Source organism: Mauremys mutica, chromosome 2, assembly GCF_020497125.1.
Source record: "Mauremys mutica isolate MM-2020 ecotype Southern chromosome 2, ASM2049712v1, whole genome shotgun sequence".
Classification (NCBI taxonomy): Eukaryota; Metazoa; Chordata; order Testudines; family Geoemydidae; genus Mauremys; species Mauremys mutica.
In genome coordinates this window covers 228,127,035-228,143,317 of record NC_059073.1, presented here as the reverse complement: position 1 = coordinate 228,143,317, position 16,283 = coordinate 228,127,035, and the positions used below count along the sequence as shown (strand labels likewise).

At 38.5% G+C, this 16,283-nt stretch overlaps 1 protein-coding gene across 15 annotated transcripts in view; it reads right to left on the bottom strand.

The window, feature by feature from the left end:
- TBC1D5 (TBC1 domain family member 5) overlaps positions 1–16,283 on the bottom strand; it is a 503,676-nt gene that overhangs the window by 192,995 nt on the left and 294,398 nt on the right. For all 15 annotated transcript variants that reach the window (XM_045005374.1, XM_045005379.1, XM_045005375.1 and 12 more), the window contains 3 exons: positions 10,751–10,839; positions 9,234–9,284; positions 9,071–9,140 (listed from right to left, as the gene is read on the bottom strand). In XM_045005374.1, the coding sequence (XP_044861309.1) occupies positions 9,071–9,140; positions 9,234–9,284; positions 10,751–10,839 (210 nt within the window). The remainder of the gene's footprint in view (positions 1–9,070; positions 9,141–9,233; positions 9,285–10,750; positions 10,840–16,283) is intronic.

The following is a 16,283-nucleotide window of genomic DNA, read 5'->3' as shown; positions in this document are numbered from 1 at the left end:
AAAAGCATAGGAACCTTTTTGACATCAAACCTACAAAGGGATTTCCATAGCAGGATGATTAAACTGTAACTGACACCACCAGCTTATTCCTGAGAAAGGTAAGGTGTGTGTCACAGAGGCTTGCAGCTCAGTCACTCTGCAAAGTGAGGCAAATGGCTTTCAGTGTATGAAATATGAACTCCCAGGAATTGAGTTACTAAAAGGGAACCATTCATCAGATTAGGAGCATTGTATTACCCCATAACAATGTAGCAGTCCCTTATTAACCTCATAGCCACGGACTAGCTACAGAGTATGCTCTTCGTTACAGCTGGTTTGAATGGTTCTACCCATTTCTAGAGGAATGCTACAAGAAATGGTAGAATCTTTGATATGGTACTTTTTTTTTTTTAAAACAGACACCCCCTTTATTATTATTTATTCTTATCATCACAGCACCCAGGAGCTCCAGTCATATACCAGGTCTTCACTGCACCAGGTGATGTACAGACACAGAACAAAAAGACAGTCCCGGACTCCAAGCACTTACAGCCCCTATATAAGGCAAGAGACAATGGATGGATACAGACAGCTGGAGGAATACAAGGAAACCAAGAGATAATATCATCCAAATGGACAGGACACAGACAGGGTGGGGAAAGGGGCATTACACACAAGCAGAGTGAACTAGGTGATTGCAGCAAACAGCATGTTAGTTCACTGATTTTTTTTGAAGATGTGTGTGTGGCTTTAGTTATGAGGAAGAAGGGGCAAGGGAGGAGAGGCAGGTGTGGTGTGAATCTTAGGAGAAGAGTCAGAGACAAGAAGGGGAGATCTGGAGCAAATGACCAATCAGCACAGGGCAGAAAAAGTGAGAACAATCTACAGTTTTGACTTCCACTTTGGCTCCTTCTAGTCTTACTGGCTGGAGTCCCCAGCTGGCTGTCTCAGATTTTAGGAGATACTGCCCATCTACCAACTTGTACAGAAAATGGTGGGTGACAATGCCAAACTACCTACAGAGCGAGCCACCACCACCTTGGACTGCCTATCATGGATGGTCTTCTGTATACAAGAGATTGATTATTTTAGTCACATTATCTCTAAGTAATGGGAACGCCAGATCTCTGTAACATTCATTGCCCTTCTCTTCATCCCCAGTGGAGACATATGTAGCCTCAGGAGAGTTTTCTGTCTCTTTTGTGCCTAAATAGAAACACAAACTGTTGCAGAACTGAGGTAGAGTAGAGTAGTCTCTTCTCACCATAGGTGAAGCTTGGGGTTTCAGTGGAGGCAATTCATGGCTTGAGCTGCCAGTGTTCAGTATCACTAGGCTGGCATCTTGAAACACCAATGAAATCAAGTTTCAGAGTGGTAGCTGTGTTAGTCTGCATCAGCAAAAAGAACAGGAGTACTTGTGGCACCTTAGAGACTAACAAATTTATTTGGGCATAAGCTTTCATGGGCTAAACCCCACTTCATCGGATGCATGCAGTGGAAAATACAGAAGGAAGATATACATACACAGAGAACATGAAAAATGGGTGTTGCCATACCAACTCTAACGAGACTAATCAATTAAGGTGGGCTATTATCAGCAGGAGAAAAAAAAAACTTTTGTAGTGACAATCAGGATGGCCCATTTCAAACAGTTGACAAGAAGGTGTGAGTAACAGTAGGGGGAAAATTAGCATGGGGAAATAATTTTTACTTTGTGTAATGACCCATCCACTCCCAGTCTTTATTCAAGCCTAATTTAATGGTGTCCAGTTTGCAAATTAATTCCAATTCTGCAGTTTCTCATTGGAGCCTGTTTTTGAAGTTTTTTTGTTGGAGAATTGTGAATTTTAGGTCTGTAATTGAGTGACCAGGGAGGCTGAAGTGTTCTCCGACTGGTTTTTGAATGTTATAATCCTTGATGTCTGATTTGTGTCCATTTATTCTTTTGCATAGAGACTGTCCGGTTTGGCCAATGTACATGGCAGAGGGGCATTGCTGGCATATATCACATTGGTAGATGTGCAGACGTCAAATCAGACAGGAGCAAGCGGAATGGGAGGGGGCAGAGAGGAGCGATCAATGGGCTGGGCCTTGGAGGAAAGAGATTGAGTGAGGGCAGGGCCTTGGAGCAGAGCGTGGATAGAGTAGGGACAGGGCCATGGTCCAGGCTTGGGGGCCCCTTCTGCATGTGGGCTGGTACTCTGGGGCTATTGTAAACCCGATACTACCTCATCCATGTGCAGAAAGGAGGATTCCTCCCTCCCCTGCATAAAGACACAGATGATCACAACCTCCTGCTGTTTGGGGGCAGGGTGGGCTGAACACCCTCTTGGGCTGATGGAGAACAAGAATGACTGAGCCATAGCAGCACAGAGAGTTTAGTAAGCATAACTGGCCGCGCCTGAAAAGCCACAATAAGTGTATGCTTTGAATGGAGAAAGGAAGAGTGGGATACATGTCCTCACCCACAGCTAATCATAGGAAGACTCCTCCCTTGCTCGCCATTCTCACTAGTCTTTCAGAAACAGGTCACCAGATTGGCCAGCTTTCTTTCTGCCCAGCTTGCCTTACTCCCCGGGGCATTCTGCACCAAAAATATCTGTGCCAAAAAATTAGAAATTCTGCATACAATATTTTAAAATTCTGAAAATGTTGTGTGTCAAAATAATGCTATATAATCATGCCAGTTTCAATTATTTTGGTAATTTATTTTAAACTTCCTGTGAGCAAGTATGTCTGTAACAATACAGACACGCAAAATTTCCCCCAGGAGTAGAGAGTTAAAGAAACCCCGATGACAACCCAGTTCCTGTTTCTCTGCCCCCTTCCCCCACAGAGCCCAGCCGGGGGGCCAGACACCCAAAAGCCCTCCTCCCCAGAGCCCAACCATGCCCCCCCGAGACCAGATCCCCGTCCCCCCCAATGCCTACCTGCAGCGCCCCCTTGCCCAGACATCAGTATCTCCCCCCCCGACCGCCCCAGTGATCCAGAGGGATAAACAGCCTGATGCTTGGGTCCAGGCTTGCACAGAATTTCCTGTGCGCTGTCCTCTCCTTCCCTCAGAACATGCTGGGAACTGCAACTGCCAGGAACCCTCTAGCTCCCCACCTCTCATAAGTGTCTGCATTGCGCAAGCTGGGCTCTGCCAAGTCAAGTGGCCCCTAGTGGCGGATAGCAGCTCTGCAACCGATTTTTGTGGGGGAAAGGAAATTCTGCGCACACATTAATTTCTGCAAAATTCTGCATTGCGCAGTGGTGCAGAATTCCCCCAGGAGTATTGCCTGGCTTTTTGTTTCTCCACTGCTTGCTTCCTCCTCCTGTTTGTGACCCTTTCTACTATTTCATTAGTTATATATTAAAATTAAAATGCCAAAAAAATGGAAAAGGAGTGTTTGTTTATTCTCTACGTATGAAATACAAGAAAAACAATACGAGAAATGCAAGAATACAAGAAAAACCACTCACTTTCATTTGGTACAATACAGTAAGAATTCATGCCTGTCTTACTGACTTCCTGCACAAACATCTCCATTTACCTTTGAAACCATTTGTTTACCTCCTGTCTTTGTGCAAGGCATACTAAAATAGGTAGACTATGGACAGAACACATCTATAATATGCGCTAAACACACAGGCCATATCTGCAGTTGGTGTAACATCAGCATAACCCATTAAAATCAATTGATACATGCCAGTTTACACCAGCTGAAGATCTGGCCTTTTCAGTCTAGTCACTGCATGCTCTCATACTATTGGAGACATTAAGGCCTTGATTTTTAAAACTTCCTTTGATTACAGGCATAAATTATTACATTTAGATATCTAACTACTTGATTGCACCTGCAAAACCGATACAACAGTTAGTTAACAAAATGCTAGCATTTGTGCCCACAATTGACTGTAGGCACAAAACTGTGTCTGTGAAGTCAGAAACTAGGCTAAAGCACCCGTACAAGTTTGGCTATCAGTATATCAAAATCAAGCTATAACAAGGTACTGAGTATCAAAAGTCTATTTCAAATAATCAAGAATATTAAGAAAGTGTGTCAAAACTGAGAGTCATTCTTCACATGCACTTTCTGTGGACCTCGACATAATGTAACAGTGACATATTGCTGACTGAGTACTTCATCACCGAGGCTAAGTGCATCAAATGGCATATGTTTTCAAGAGATATAAGTAGAGAGTATGCATCTAATTGCAGTACATCAGTATCCCAGCAATTAACCACAATGTTGGCTAATGGTTAATTTCTAATATCAAAGACATTAATCACACTAATAGAAATGCTGCATGTCTTACTCTGAAGAGCATGACAGAATATGTGGTATGATGGAACTTGCATTTGACCATGTAGCAACACACTGACCATGCAGACATCCAGATTTGATGTGTTCCAAGCTGAATGGGAAAAATGTTTACAATATATTTGGCGTACTTCTTCCTCTAATCCAGCTAAGAAAATGACTATACACGTAGTCAAATCGAATTGTTCCAACATATTTATGACAATGAGCAAATCATATCAAACTGATGGGGAAGAATTGATTCCAACAAAAAGACACTGAAATTTAAAGCACCACCACCAGCCAAAATGGTCACTGGGAATGAACATATCATATCTGTCTCAGAAGTAGAAAAGATAGGTTGACAGTATACTGTTGTGTTGAACTCCATACTCTATTTTTATGTTAGCCTGCCAACCCCAACAAATAAGCTCCATAAAATGAAAACTGATGTAATGAACATTACTCGGAAAACATTTAATGCAAGCCAGGATTCAACTATCTTTTGTTAACCTGAATCACAAACACTAATTCCCAAATAGAGGGTCGTTGCACCATAAAAGACAAATAGGCAGATAGTACAGGGAGTCCAGAAATGCACTATATGCCATACAGAAGATATAAGAACAAATATGAATATCTATAGGAGCCAAATACAATGGCAACATTTTAGATCAAGCATGAGGAAGAACATCTCCAAACCCTTGCCACACAAACAAATATGCCCTAAAGTGACACAAACTGAGATGCTTGATATAAATGTATAATTACACATCAGTGTAATTAATGCATATCTGTGTTAGGAAAAAAGCAATATAGCAGTAGAGAGGCTAGGACAACACACATACAAAACACAGACAGATTTCTCTCATGAACCACTAGGGAATGCAGTAGCTGAAGAAACTCCTCTAATGGCAATTGGGAGTAATGGAACCAACTGTTAGAGGCTATAAAATTTAACACGTATCTCATAGCACATGCTTCTTCTACCTCATTTGTGAAGTTTCAAACTTTATTACATAGCCAACCCTCAAAGTAATTATTGTAAAAGACAAAGGGTTGTTAAAGATTATACATGTTTTATAAAAAAACAAAACCATATGCAATTAGATATTAATCCATATGCTCTGTATTGCTAATTATTTACACCAGCGTCATGGAAAAGGCAATGTAAACCTTTACCTTCTACCCAAGCACTGTAAATCTCTAGATTGACTTAGCTAGTTTCAATGTAAAATTCAAGCTCAAACTTCACTAGTTTTACTAAGAAGTTGGAACAATTTAAATGTTTAATAAGCTGAGTTCCGAACAGTTGGTGACAAAAGACACATCTCACAGCATCACTTAGAATAAAAATGACTATGTAATGAGTTCATAAAATGTATAACAAGAGTTTTACCTGAATTACAGGCAATTATTTAAAATTCCATTAAGTACCTTATTGGCCCCAGCTAACTGAGGCCAAAACGTTTATACCAGGTACCTAAAGATATGCACTTAAGGCTATATTGAGGCATCTAAATAAAAACAGTTGCTTTCATGGGAGCTGTGGGAGAACACCACCTTTTTTTTACGTGCCTAAATATAGTTTAAGTGCATACAATCAGGCACCCAGAAAACAACAGTTTGGTCTGACAAATTCATGAACTTCTGATATTCTTTTTGAGGTTTGGAGAAAACTGAAGTGCAGCAAGTGAACCGAAACCTGAAGGTTTCTCAGGAAGTGACTTATTAATGAGTTTGGGTCATACACAGCATGACTACATTTCACATAGTGTCTTTCATACAAACTGTCCCAAAACACTCCAGGGAGTTAAAACACAATCAGGTAAGAAAGAAATTAAGAGCCAAATATACAGGGGAAAAAAATTTAGATTTGAAAAGAGAGTCCATGAGGTAGGAAAATACAGGAATTTTGTTGCATAATGAGGATGAGAAAGGATGCCTGTGCTGCATGAGCAAAGGATGCTTGGGTAAAAGTACAGAAAGACAAGGTACAACAGGTAGACTGGAGGGAATCTGTCAAGGGCCTGGCATTGTTTTAACTAGATTTTGAAATAAACAAGAAAATTAATGGAGTAGAGCAGGAGTCAGCAACCTTTCAGAAGTGGTGTGCCGAGACTTCATTTATTCACTCTAATTTAAGGTTTCACGTGCCAGTAATACATTTTAATGTTTTTAGAAGGTCTCTTTCTATAAGTCTATAATATATAACTAAGCTATTGTTGTATGTAAAGTAAATAAGGTTTTTAAAATGTTTAAGAAGCTTCATTTAAAATTAAATTAAAATGCAGAGCCCCCTGGCCTGGAGGCCAGGACCCGGGCAGTGAGAGTACCACTGAAAATCAGCTCGCGTGCCGCCTTCGGCACCCGTGCCATAGGTTGCCTACCCCTGGAGTAGAGTAATGAACTAATATAGCCTGGCTTTATACATGTGATTAAAATATGCAGAAAACTTAAGTCTAAGTCTGAAGAGCAGAAACCGGGGAAGAAGCGGTAACAAGGAATTCAATAGTTAAGAAGAGAGGACATGAATGCACAGATCAGGAGTGAAGCAAAGGTGGAATTCAGGCAAAGATACACTTGCAGTGTTGTGGAGGTGGAAATAAGTAGCTGTGGATGAGGGAGTTGAGGGAAGGAGAGTGCAGTGTTATCATGTTACCGAGAGTGAAGACAAATAGGAAATCTGAGTTGAGGCGGGACAAGAGTATGATCTTCTTGTCCAAGTGTAATATTTCAACTTTGGAAACATTTATCAAAAGGATATTTTCATGAAGCCATGAGGACACTTTGTCAAGGTGAACAGGGAGGAGTTATTAAAGGTGCTAGAGCAAATCTTTCAGAAAACATCCAGTCCGTTTTCCATTTGTTATATATTATTTTTTAATTTTTACAGCTGCCTTCACTGCCCTTCTAAACCAGAACACCTTATTAATCAGTATGGCCTTCTTCCTCAATTGTGGCTTTTTGGGAATATAGTAAGGTGTTTTTAAATGACTCCCAATGATCACTCACATTTTTCTGATTAAAATTCTTCCTCACAACTGATTTGGCTCCTAATGGTTTTCAGTTTTGTGAAATTGGAGCTATTAAAGCACCAGTATATATGTAACTAGTCTTGATTTTATTCTGCTTGCATATTATAAATGTGATCGAGTCATGATCACTTGTACCTAAACTACAATTAATTTTTAGTTTTGTGATCAATTCCTCTTTATCTGTTAGGATAAGGTCTAATGACCGCACCGCACCTTTAAGCGGGGGAGGGGGAATAGTATCTGGCTGGCTGAGGGAAGAGGAACAGTTGTCTATGGGTGGGTGGGGAAGGGAGAGATCAGAAGCTGCTGCAAAAGCGAGGAATGGGTCAGGGTTGTGACACTGATTTATCCCCTGAGACCGGAAGGGCAGAAGGATTTAAAAAGGGGGCAAGCCCAGGTGTCCTGTTCCACAGAGCAGGCAAGGCAGCATCCATCCTCCATGCCCTTTAGGTGGCAAAATACCAGGTTTCATCAGGACCTGCTGTGGGGATTGTGCTAGCCACCTCTTTTTAGGGGAGTTGGGAAGGAATTTTTCCCTCATCACCAGACTGGCCTAGGTGGAGTAGAGGTTTTTTCGCCTTCCCCACATTGGGTTCAGAGAGGGTTTTGTTGATGTGAGGCATGAAGGGTTAGGCTAATATGTCACAACTCATTATGTAAGTGTGGGGTGACTGTCCAGTGCAGGTTCTTCACAAGGAAGGTATACACAGTCACTGGATAAATGGCTTACGAGGTGTTGGTTAAAGGAACAGAAGAGGGCACGGGTGTGCGGGATTCCTATGAATGGTATGGCAGGGAGCCCATCCCCCTTTCTTATAGCCCACCTTAACCCTCCTATGTGGAGGGAAGTGGGTAGGAAGGTCCCAGAAATGGGTTGGCTCAGGGACCTGGATGGAAAAAGACAGGGGGCTGGCAGAAGTTATTGAATGAAGTTGGGGTTACTGGCACTGTGCACTTTTACCTGTCAGGCAGTCCTAGACATCTAATAATAAAGTTGCTGCCCGATTAAAATCATACTGAGTGTATCCTGTCCTCCTTTTGCTATAGCCGGACAATAAAGAATTCCCTCGTGTGGGCTGCAACACTTTTTGAGTTACAAAATTGTCATATATAATGTTTAAAAATTCCACAGATATTTTAGTACTGGCAGCAGGAGATCTCCAGTATATGTAACTCTAACTGAAGTCTCCTATGATCACACAGCTTTTTTCCCCGGACACATTGTAGATAGGTCTGTAAGGAGGCAATCATCCTGTTCCCAATGTTTTTTAGTGGTCTGTTAGGACATGGGTCCATAAGCATTCAAATTTCTTCTGAGTTATCAGTGACTCAAAACAGGTAATGCCATTTCTCACACAGAGTGCCACTCCCCATCCTGTTTTGCACACTCTATCCTTCCTAAATAGATGAACACACCATCATCATTAGAGGGAGGTCAGGGCAACAACTGTATTCAAGACAGAAGTCTCTGCCCAGAACAAACTCAAGACAAACATCTGCTTATTCTACATAATGATTACCATGATTGCACATCAAATTGTAAACTGAATTACAATTACAATATTCTCCTTCAATCTACACGAGCAGTCAACTAGACAACTTTCTACAAGTGAGGCAACCAACAAGGATACTCAGGAAACCTACAAGGAATTTATTTTTTATTTAATTAAGAAGAGGACTGTTACTTTCAACTTATTTCATTTTGCTGTGTTAAAGCATGTTCACTTGCAAGTACTATAAATGTATATATTTTACAACAATATTTACCTTCTGACTGTCATGTTCAAAAGTCGAAAACCAATGTTCCGCAGTTTTCATAAGATGTGTGAACATTGCACTGAGGGGAAAAAATGGAAAATTGATGTTAGATAATACATTGCCCACAGAAGTAAAGGAAATGTAAAGACAACAGGAAGTTGTTAAAACTTACTAGGCGTCATGTTCCAGATATTCAGGGTTCAAAAGAGCTTTCATTTCCTCACTGAAACAGCCAAGAATGAACAATCAAAATTTGAATATTTATTTTTGGTCAATGTTCCCCATGTACTATTATGTACTTATAAGCCAACTTTGTATAAAGTGCAAATGAGAAAAACTAGCCTTTTTTTTAATTAAAAAGAGTAACTCCATTGAACAAATGAAGTCTTTCCTTTCTATAAAGATCAAAAACAAATTAGCTGCCTTGTCTGAGCTACAATGAAGTAACCATCTAATTATTCCAAATAACAAATTACTGAATGTCACAATGTATTATTTGAATATGCTTGATCTAGACTAATTGATTACTGCACAATCTATCACTGTTTGTCCAAAACAAAAAAAATATGGTTACCGGTCAAATATGCAATATCAAAACATTAATTTATTTTGTTTTAATAGCTTCTATTTTTATTGTATTTTAACAGCAATTAATCAGTGACAGTACCTCTTATCCATCTACTTTGCTGCCTAGCTCCCTTTTCAGTGGGGATGGGATGCTATGCATATTACATGGTTATTCTGAGCATCTTGCAAGCTTACTTTTCACTGAAGAGCATCTTGTAATGCAACTTCAGGATTTCTAAAGATAGACATTGAATGAAAACAAACACATGTAAGCACACTCCATCCCTATGCTAACACCGGTCTTAGACAATCTTGCTAAGAGAGGTTATGTTATAACAGGGGTAATTAAATTATATTAATGCAGATGTAGTAAGACAACTGCAAAATATGGCTGCACAACAACTAAGTGATTCAAGCAGGCGACTTGTTAAAAAACAAGTAAAAGCTTTATTCATGGAGCAAAAGAATAAAAAGCTTTTGAATTTAGTTGAGGGACAATCGTGTGTTGCAATTTTTATGTCGTACACTATTTTCATGAAATGGAGAAACAATGCCTAAACTTAATATTACTTTAAAGTTAAATGACAGTTAAAAATCTTGTATGGGATGAAAGAATTATCGATCACTGAAATTTGTTTCTATAGTGATTATTTAAAGGTATGAGAAGAAAATATTGATACACAACTTATCCATTCGTGGGCTGGACCTCTCTGATCTGCCTCCTCTCTACAATGATAGAGATTAAAGCACATTTTGGACTTGTACAATGCAGTGAAAATAGTATATGTACCAGTGTTAAGTTGAAACTTTTCCTCTGGCTGGTCCCTCTCTCTTTTTTCACTGACTAAAATGTAAGAATTACTTCTTCTCCAAAAAGCCCCTTTATGAGTTACTTTCCACTTTCATGGAGGCATGGGGGCAATTAATACATTTCAAAGATTAGCCTATTAATCATGATAAAACAAAAAAACAATGAAAGAAAACTTAACTATCAGTTTTATTTGGATAGACCTTAAAGCCAATATGTTAATTCTACAGAAGATACAGTTAATTCTTAACTCTACAATAATATGGAAAAATGTGACAATTTCTATATTACATGGATAAATATTCAACACTTGCCTTGGTTGTGCGGCTTCACTCGCATGTAAAAAAGCTTGGTGGTCACAATGCAGGATAAAGATTATAGGTGCTAAAAGTTCATGCATACCCTAAACATTAACAGGAAACAGAAGTACAATAAGATGTTTCATTCATGCACCAGCACAGTAATGCTCCACCTCAGCATCCAGCAGCCAATAATATTAGCAGCAGCAGTATAATGAAAAGCAAGAAAATTTACATTCTTAGACTTGATTCATAATCAATGGGTTTTGTTTTAAATTCTGATTAAATCTAAGTGTTTATTCGCCTATAAAATATGGGAAGCAAGTTATTCTCCCTTTTCATAACGTAACAGACAACAATTTGGCAACGGTAGACAAACCCGCACCTGGCAGTTACTCCAAGATCTATGTTCATAAATATGAATTTTATTTATGATAATTACAATCATGAGCTACAGTATCAAGATCTGCAATAAGGACAAATTATTAAATCTAAACTGACTTTTATTTGATAATGTTCCAAATCTGGAATCTCAGTAGCCTTTGGAAAAAATAAAGGCAGCCATTTGGGGAATTAGAAAATGAGACATCCATGTCCATGGAGACCAGACCTAAAGGTTTCTTTTTTAAAGTATCTTCATTACGTTTATATTGAAAGATTTATACGGAAAGATGTATAAAACCTTTGCAAGCCAATATGTGGCAAAACCTTAATACTGTTCTATTTCAGATGTTTGGTATCTACAGTGCAAAACCCAAAAAACCCTGAGTCAAGAATGTACAGAGGTCGAACCAGTGATTGTGCCCTATTCAAACTTCTCTCACAATCTCCGATCAGATGAATGTTTTGGATAGAATGATCAGCAGTGAAATACCTCATTATATTGACATTTTAAATTGTCATCACTCAAACTGACTACCAAAAATTAAACATACAAATTACAGAGTAAGAACATAAAAGGACATAAAATAGGATTAGTTATAGAAGATAAGAGCCCAGCATAGCACACAATTTCCCAATATTATAGCATAACAACTTGTGAATAAAGCTGAATCAGAAAGTGACTCTCCACATAAAACAGTAACAAAGCAAATGGATGATAAAATATCAGGATTTCAAAAAGACACCTCTGATCCTTCAGTTAAAAGAGCACTTTAAACATTTAGAGCTTTTGGGCTTGGTAGTAGAAGCCACTAGTGTATTATATACACACATTTTTCTACAGTACATCAACAGTTTATTAGAACTTTTTAGTGTTAATAAAAGGGTTGACAGAATTGAGATAATTTTATGACACTTGCCAACAGCAAAACGCTTATTTCATAATAGTGTCTCTGGTCTTAAAAGAAAGCCAGAAATACAGCATTTCTAGAAATGAAATACAAATTGATACATTTCAACATTATATTGAAAAAGACAATATAATTATGAACGAACAATGGCTGACCTAATGGCTTAGCTTAATTATTTTATTTCTCTTTAATTAAGTAGAGCCAGAATTTTGGCACCCAAATTTGTACGGCCTTTTGAAGATAATGTTAAGATAATTTTTACATATTTTTATGAAAAATAAACATACTTGCTTTATACTTCTACTCGTACCAATGCTTTTTAGAAAATCAAAGATCTACATATATTTAAATCTTAAAAGTCTCTATTACTGTTTTGTAAAATTCTATTCACCCATAAATATGACTGGGGAGAGTAGTATATTTTGCTAGTCAAATAAAATCTTACTTTATATATTGGTCAAAAAAGACAATGAAACCTACTACAAAGACAACACTCTACACACACACACACACACACACACACACACACACATTGAACAAACATACAAATTGCTCCTTGTAAAAAAGCCGTGTAAACTTTGCTGATATTGTGAATTAATTTTTTTTAAGTACAGTAACAGTTTCAATTAAAAGCTGTGAACTTGACCACTTTTAACTGATGAGGTATAAAAATGTTGCAGACCTTGGAAATCTACAATCTAGCTAGGTTTATATTGACCCAAGTCACTGTAGACCCAGGGTGCCTCCCAAATATTTAAACCCAGAACTAATAACAACAAGCTTTCATTCTTCCACACTAGCCTTTCAGAGAAATAGCTTCAATAAGATAAAAGGATTTTGTTTGCTTGTTTACATTTGAGTACAAGTAGGTGTTTGGTGTGTAGAAACTGAGAGAAAGGTACATCATTTGTATTTAGTTCTAAAACTTGTTATTACACCAATTTCTTAAAGGACTGACTTTCAGAATTTAGGTCCAGTTCCTGTAAAAAATGTTATCTACTGCATGCATGAATCTCCCCCTACCAGTTAACTGTTGCAATATACCAAGGAATGTAGCTGTCATGGGAGATCATGATCACAAAGACAGAGGGGATCTCAAAGGTAGCTAGGGCCAGTCCCATGAAGGGCTTTGAATATCAGGGCAAACACATTGTACTGGACTTTGTGGCTCCCTTGGGAGCCTGCATGGAACATTTGAGTGATGTGCAACCCTAACTGCTAAGCAGAGGAGTGCCATGTTTTGTTAGCTGAAGCTATTTTGGGATGTGTGGCTTCATTTCTAGATACAAAATGAAATAAGCAAGGGTGTAGGTCATGAATGAGTGGATTACCATGGACAGGTATGACATTATTAAGAGAGACCAAAAATTATATGCTGACATCACCACATACACAGTACTTCTTGTCAGCTAATCCTTGACACAGTATTGACAGGGGCTTTGAAAGAAAGAGTCATCCACAGGCAAGAGGGCCAAGAATACAAAGAAAAGATGGTTATTACTGATGATAGTTTTGTGGAGGCATTCTTGGTTCAAGAATGCAGATCCTGGAAACAAGCAGTGGTGATGGGAGTGGAATAAGAAGGGACGAAGAAGAGAAAGATTAGTTGGGTGTTTTGTGACTTTGGCACAGCACCACAATCTTGGATACTGCACTTAAGACTTGTCATAGATATTAGCCATTTTTCATCATTCCGATTCATTTTATTTTCTGCCCTTTACCCCTCCCTTTACTCTCATGACAACCTTCTTCTGAAATTACTGCACTGTTGAAATGACACCAGTCAAAAACAGAGGTAAAAAGAAGTTTTCTTTCTCAACAGCCTGTAGGCTCGCAAAATTGAACCTGTTCTTTTATCTGCCTATGTTCATTTAGCCCACCAAGCAGTCTTTATTAAAGCCGAGGCATCAGGCAGTCAAAGTTCATTAATACCATTTATATAATCTCTGCAGTTTCAATTAACTCAGCAAGACACTCTACTACATGATAACAGTCTCATTAATTCAATAAAATCCCATAACTATTAACAATATGGTCTATGTTAAACGGGGTGTCACCTAGTACAAAATAATAGCTTTAACAGCTTGTGATGAAACTCAGGGTGGGTTTTTTTTTTAATTTGATCTAGCTAAATATTCAAGCCTTACATAGCAAGGTATTATTTCTCTGTAAGGAATCTACAGGATTTTAAACACAAGCAGGGGGTAATTAAGTCTTTTTAAGTCATATCAAAGAGTGAAATTATACTTCTTGTTTAATAAATGATACACTAAATTAACTAGAATGTGATCTTCCATCTCCCCCATCACCTCCTCATCGCATATACTCTGGGTTATATACACTAGAAATGAGGAAGGCTGGGTACTGTTGGAGTGTTTTCCACAACAGTGCCCTGAAAAATACGGCTTGCTGATCTAATTTTTTTCTCAACTTTACACAAGGTAGCTCTCTACTCGCAGTCCATCAAAAATAAAAAGTAGCCAGCTGATAGAGATTTGCTGCTTTTGTTAACTGTATATTTGATTTTCAATATCATCTACAAGACAGTTCTTGATGAGTTGCTGCTTCAACTCAAATATGCCGATCTTTTCATGAGACCCAAATAATTTCCTAGCTGGGGGATGGGGTGGTTGCAGAATGTGTGAAAGGATACACTATATTATAAAATATTTGTACGCTTATAGCAACCCTGCATTTTTGTCATAAATCATTTTCTGTCCACGTACAGTTTCTCTACAGTTTAGTCCTTGTTCATTGTTACTCAGTTCTTAGTCTCAACACACTATGTTAAATTACTCCAAAAGTAAACATGAAATATTCTGATTTGTGTTTCTTTCAGTACTGTACATGAGTCTTGTTAAAGCATTTAAACATTATTTTAAAGACACCATAATAGAGGCCCAACTTCAATGTATACCCCAAATTAAGAAAAACAGTAAAAGAACTAAAAAAGAGCCACAGTGGCTTAACAACCATGTAAAAGAAGCAGTGAGAGATAAAAAGACTTCCTTTAAAAAGTGGAAGTCAAATCCTAGTGAGGCAAATAGAAAGGAGCACAAACACTGCCAACTTAAATGCAAGAGTGTAATAAGAAAAGCCAAAGAGGAGTTTGAAGAACGGCTAGCCAAAAACTCCAAAGGTAATAACAAAATGTTTTTAAGTACATCAGAAGCAGGAAGCCTGCTAAACAACCAGTGGGGCCCCCTTGATGATCAAAATACAAAAGGAGCGCTTAAAGACGATAAAGTCATTGCGGAGAAACTAAATGGATTCTTTGCTTCAGTCTTCATGGCTGAGGATGTTAGGGAGATTCCCAAACCTGAGCTGGCTTTTGTAGGTGACAAATCTGAGGAACTGTCACAGATTGAAGTGTCACTAGAGGAGGTTTTGGAATTAATTGATAAACTCAACATTAACAAGTCACCGGGACCAGATGGCATTCACCCAAGAGTTCTGAAAGAACTCAAATGTGAAGTTGCGGAACTATTAACTAAGGTTTGTAACCTGTCCTTTAAATCGGCTTCGGTACCCAATGACTGGAAGTTAGCTAATGTAACGCCAATATTTAAAAAGGGCTCTAGGGGTGATCCCGGCAATTACAGACCGGTAAGTCTAACGTCAGTACCGGGCAAATTAGTTGAAACAATAGTAAAGAATAAAATTGTCAGACACTTAGATAAACATAAACTCTTGAGCAATAGTCAACATGGTTTCTGTAAAGGGAAATCGTGTCTTACTAATCTATTAGAATTCTTCGAAGCGGTCAACAAACATGTGGACAAGGGAGATCCGGTGGACATAGTGTACTTGGATTTCCAGAAAGCCTTTGACAAGGTCCCTCACCAAAGGTTCTTACGTAAATTAAGCTGTCATGGGATAAAAGGGAAGGTCCTTTCATGGATTGAGAACTGGTTAAAGGACAGGGAACAAAGGGTAGGAATTAATGGTAAATTCTCAGAATGGAGAGGGGTAACTAGTGGTGTTCCCCAAGGGTCAGTCCTAGGACCAATCCTATTCAATTTATTCATAAATGATCTGGAGAAAGGGGTAAACAGTGAGGTGGCCAAGTTTGCAGATGATACTAAACTTCTCAAGATAGTTAAGACCAAAGCAGATTGTGAAGAACTTCAAAAAGATCTCACAAAACTAAGTGATTGGGCAACAAAATGGCAAATGAAATTTAATGTGGATAAATGTAAAGTAATGCACATTGGAAAAAATAACCCCAACTATACATACAACATGATGGGGGCTAA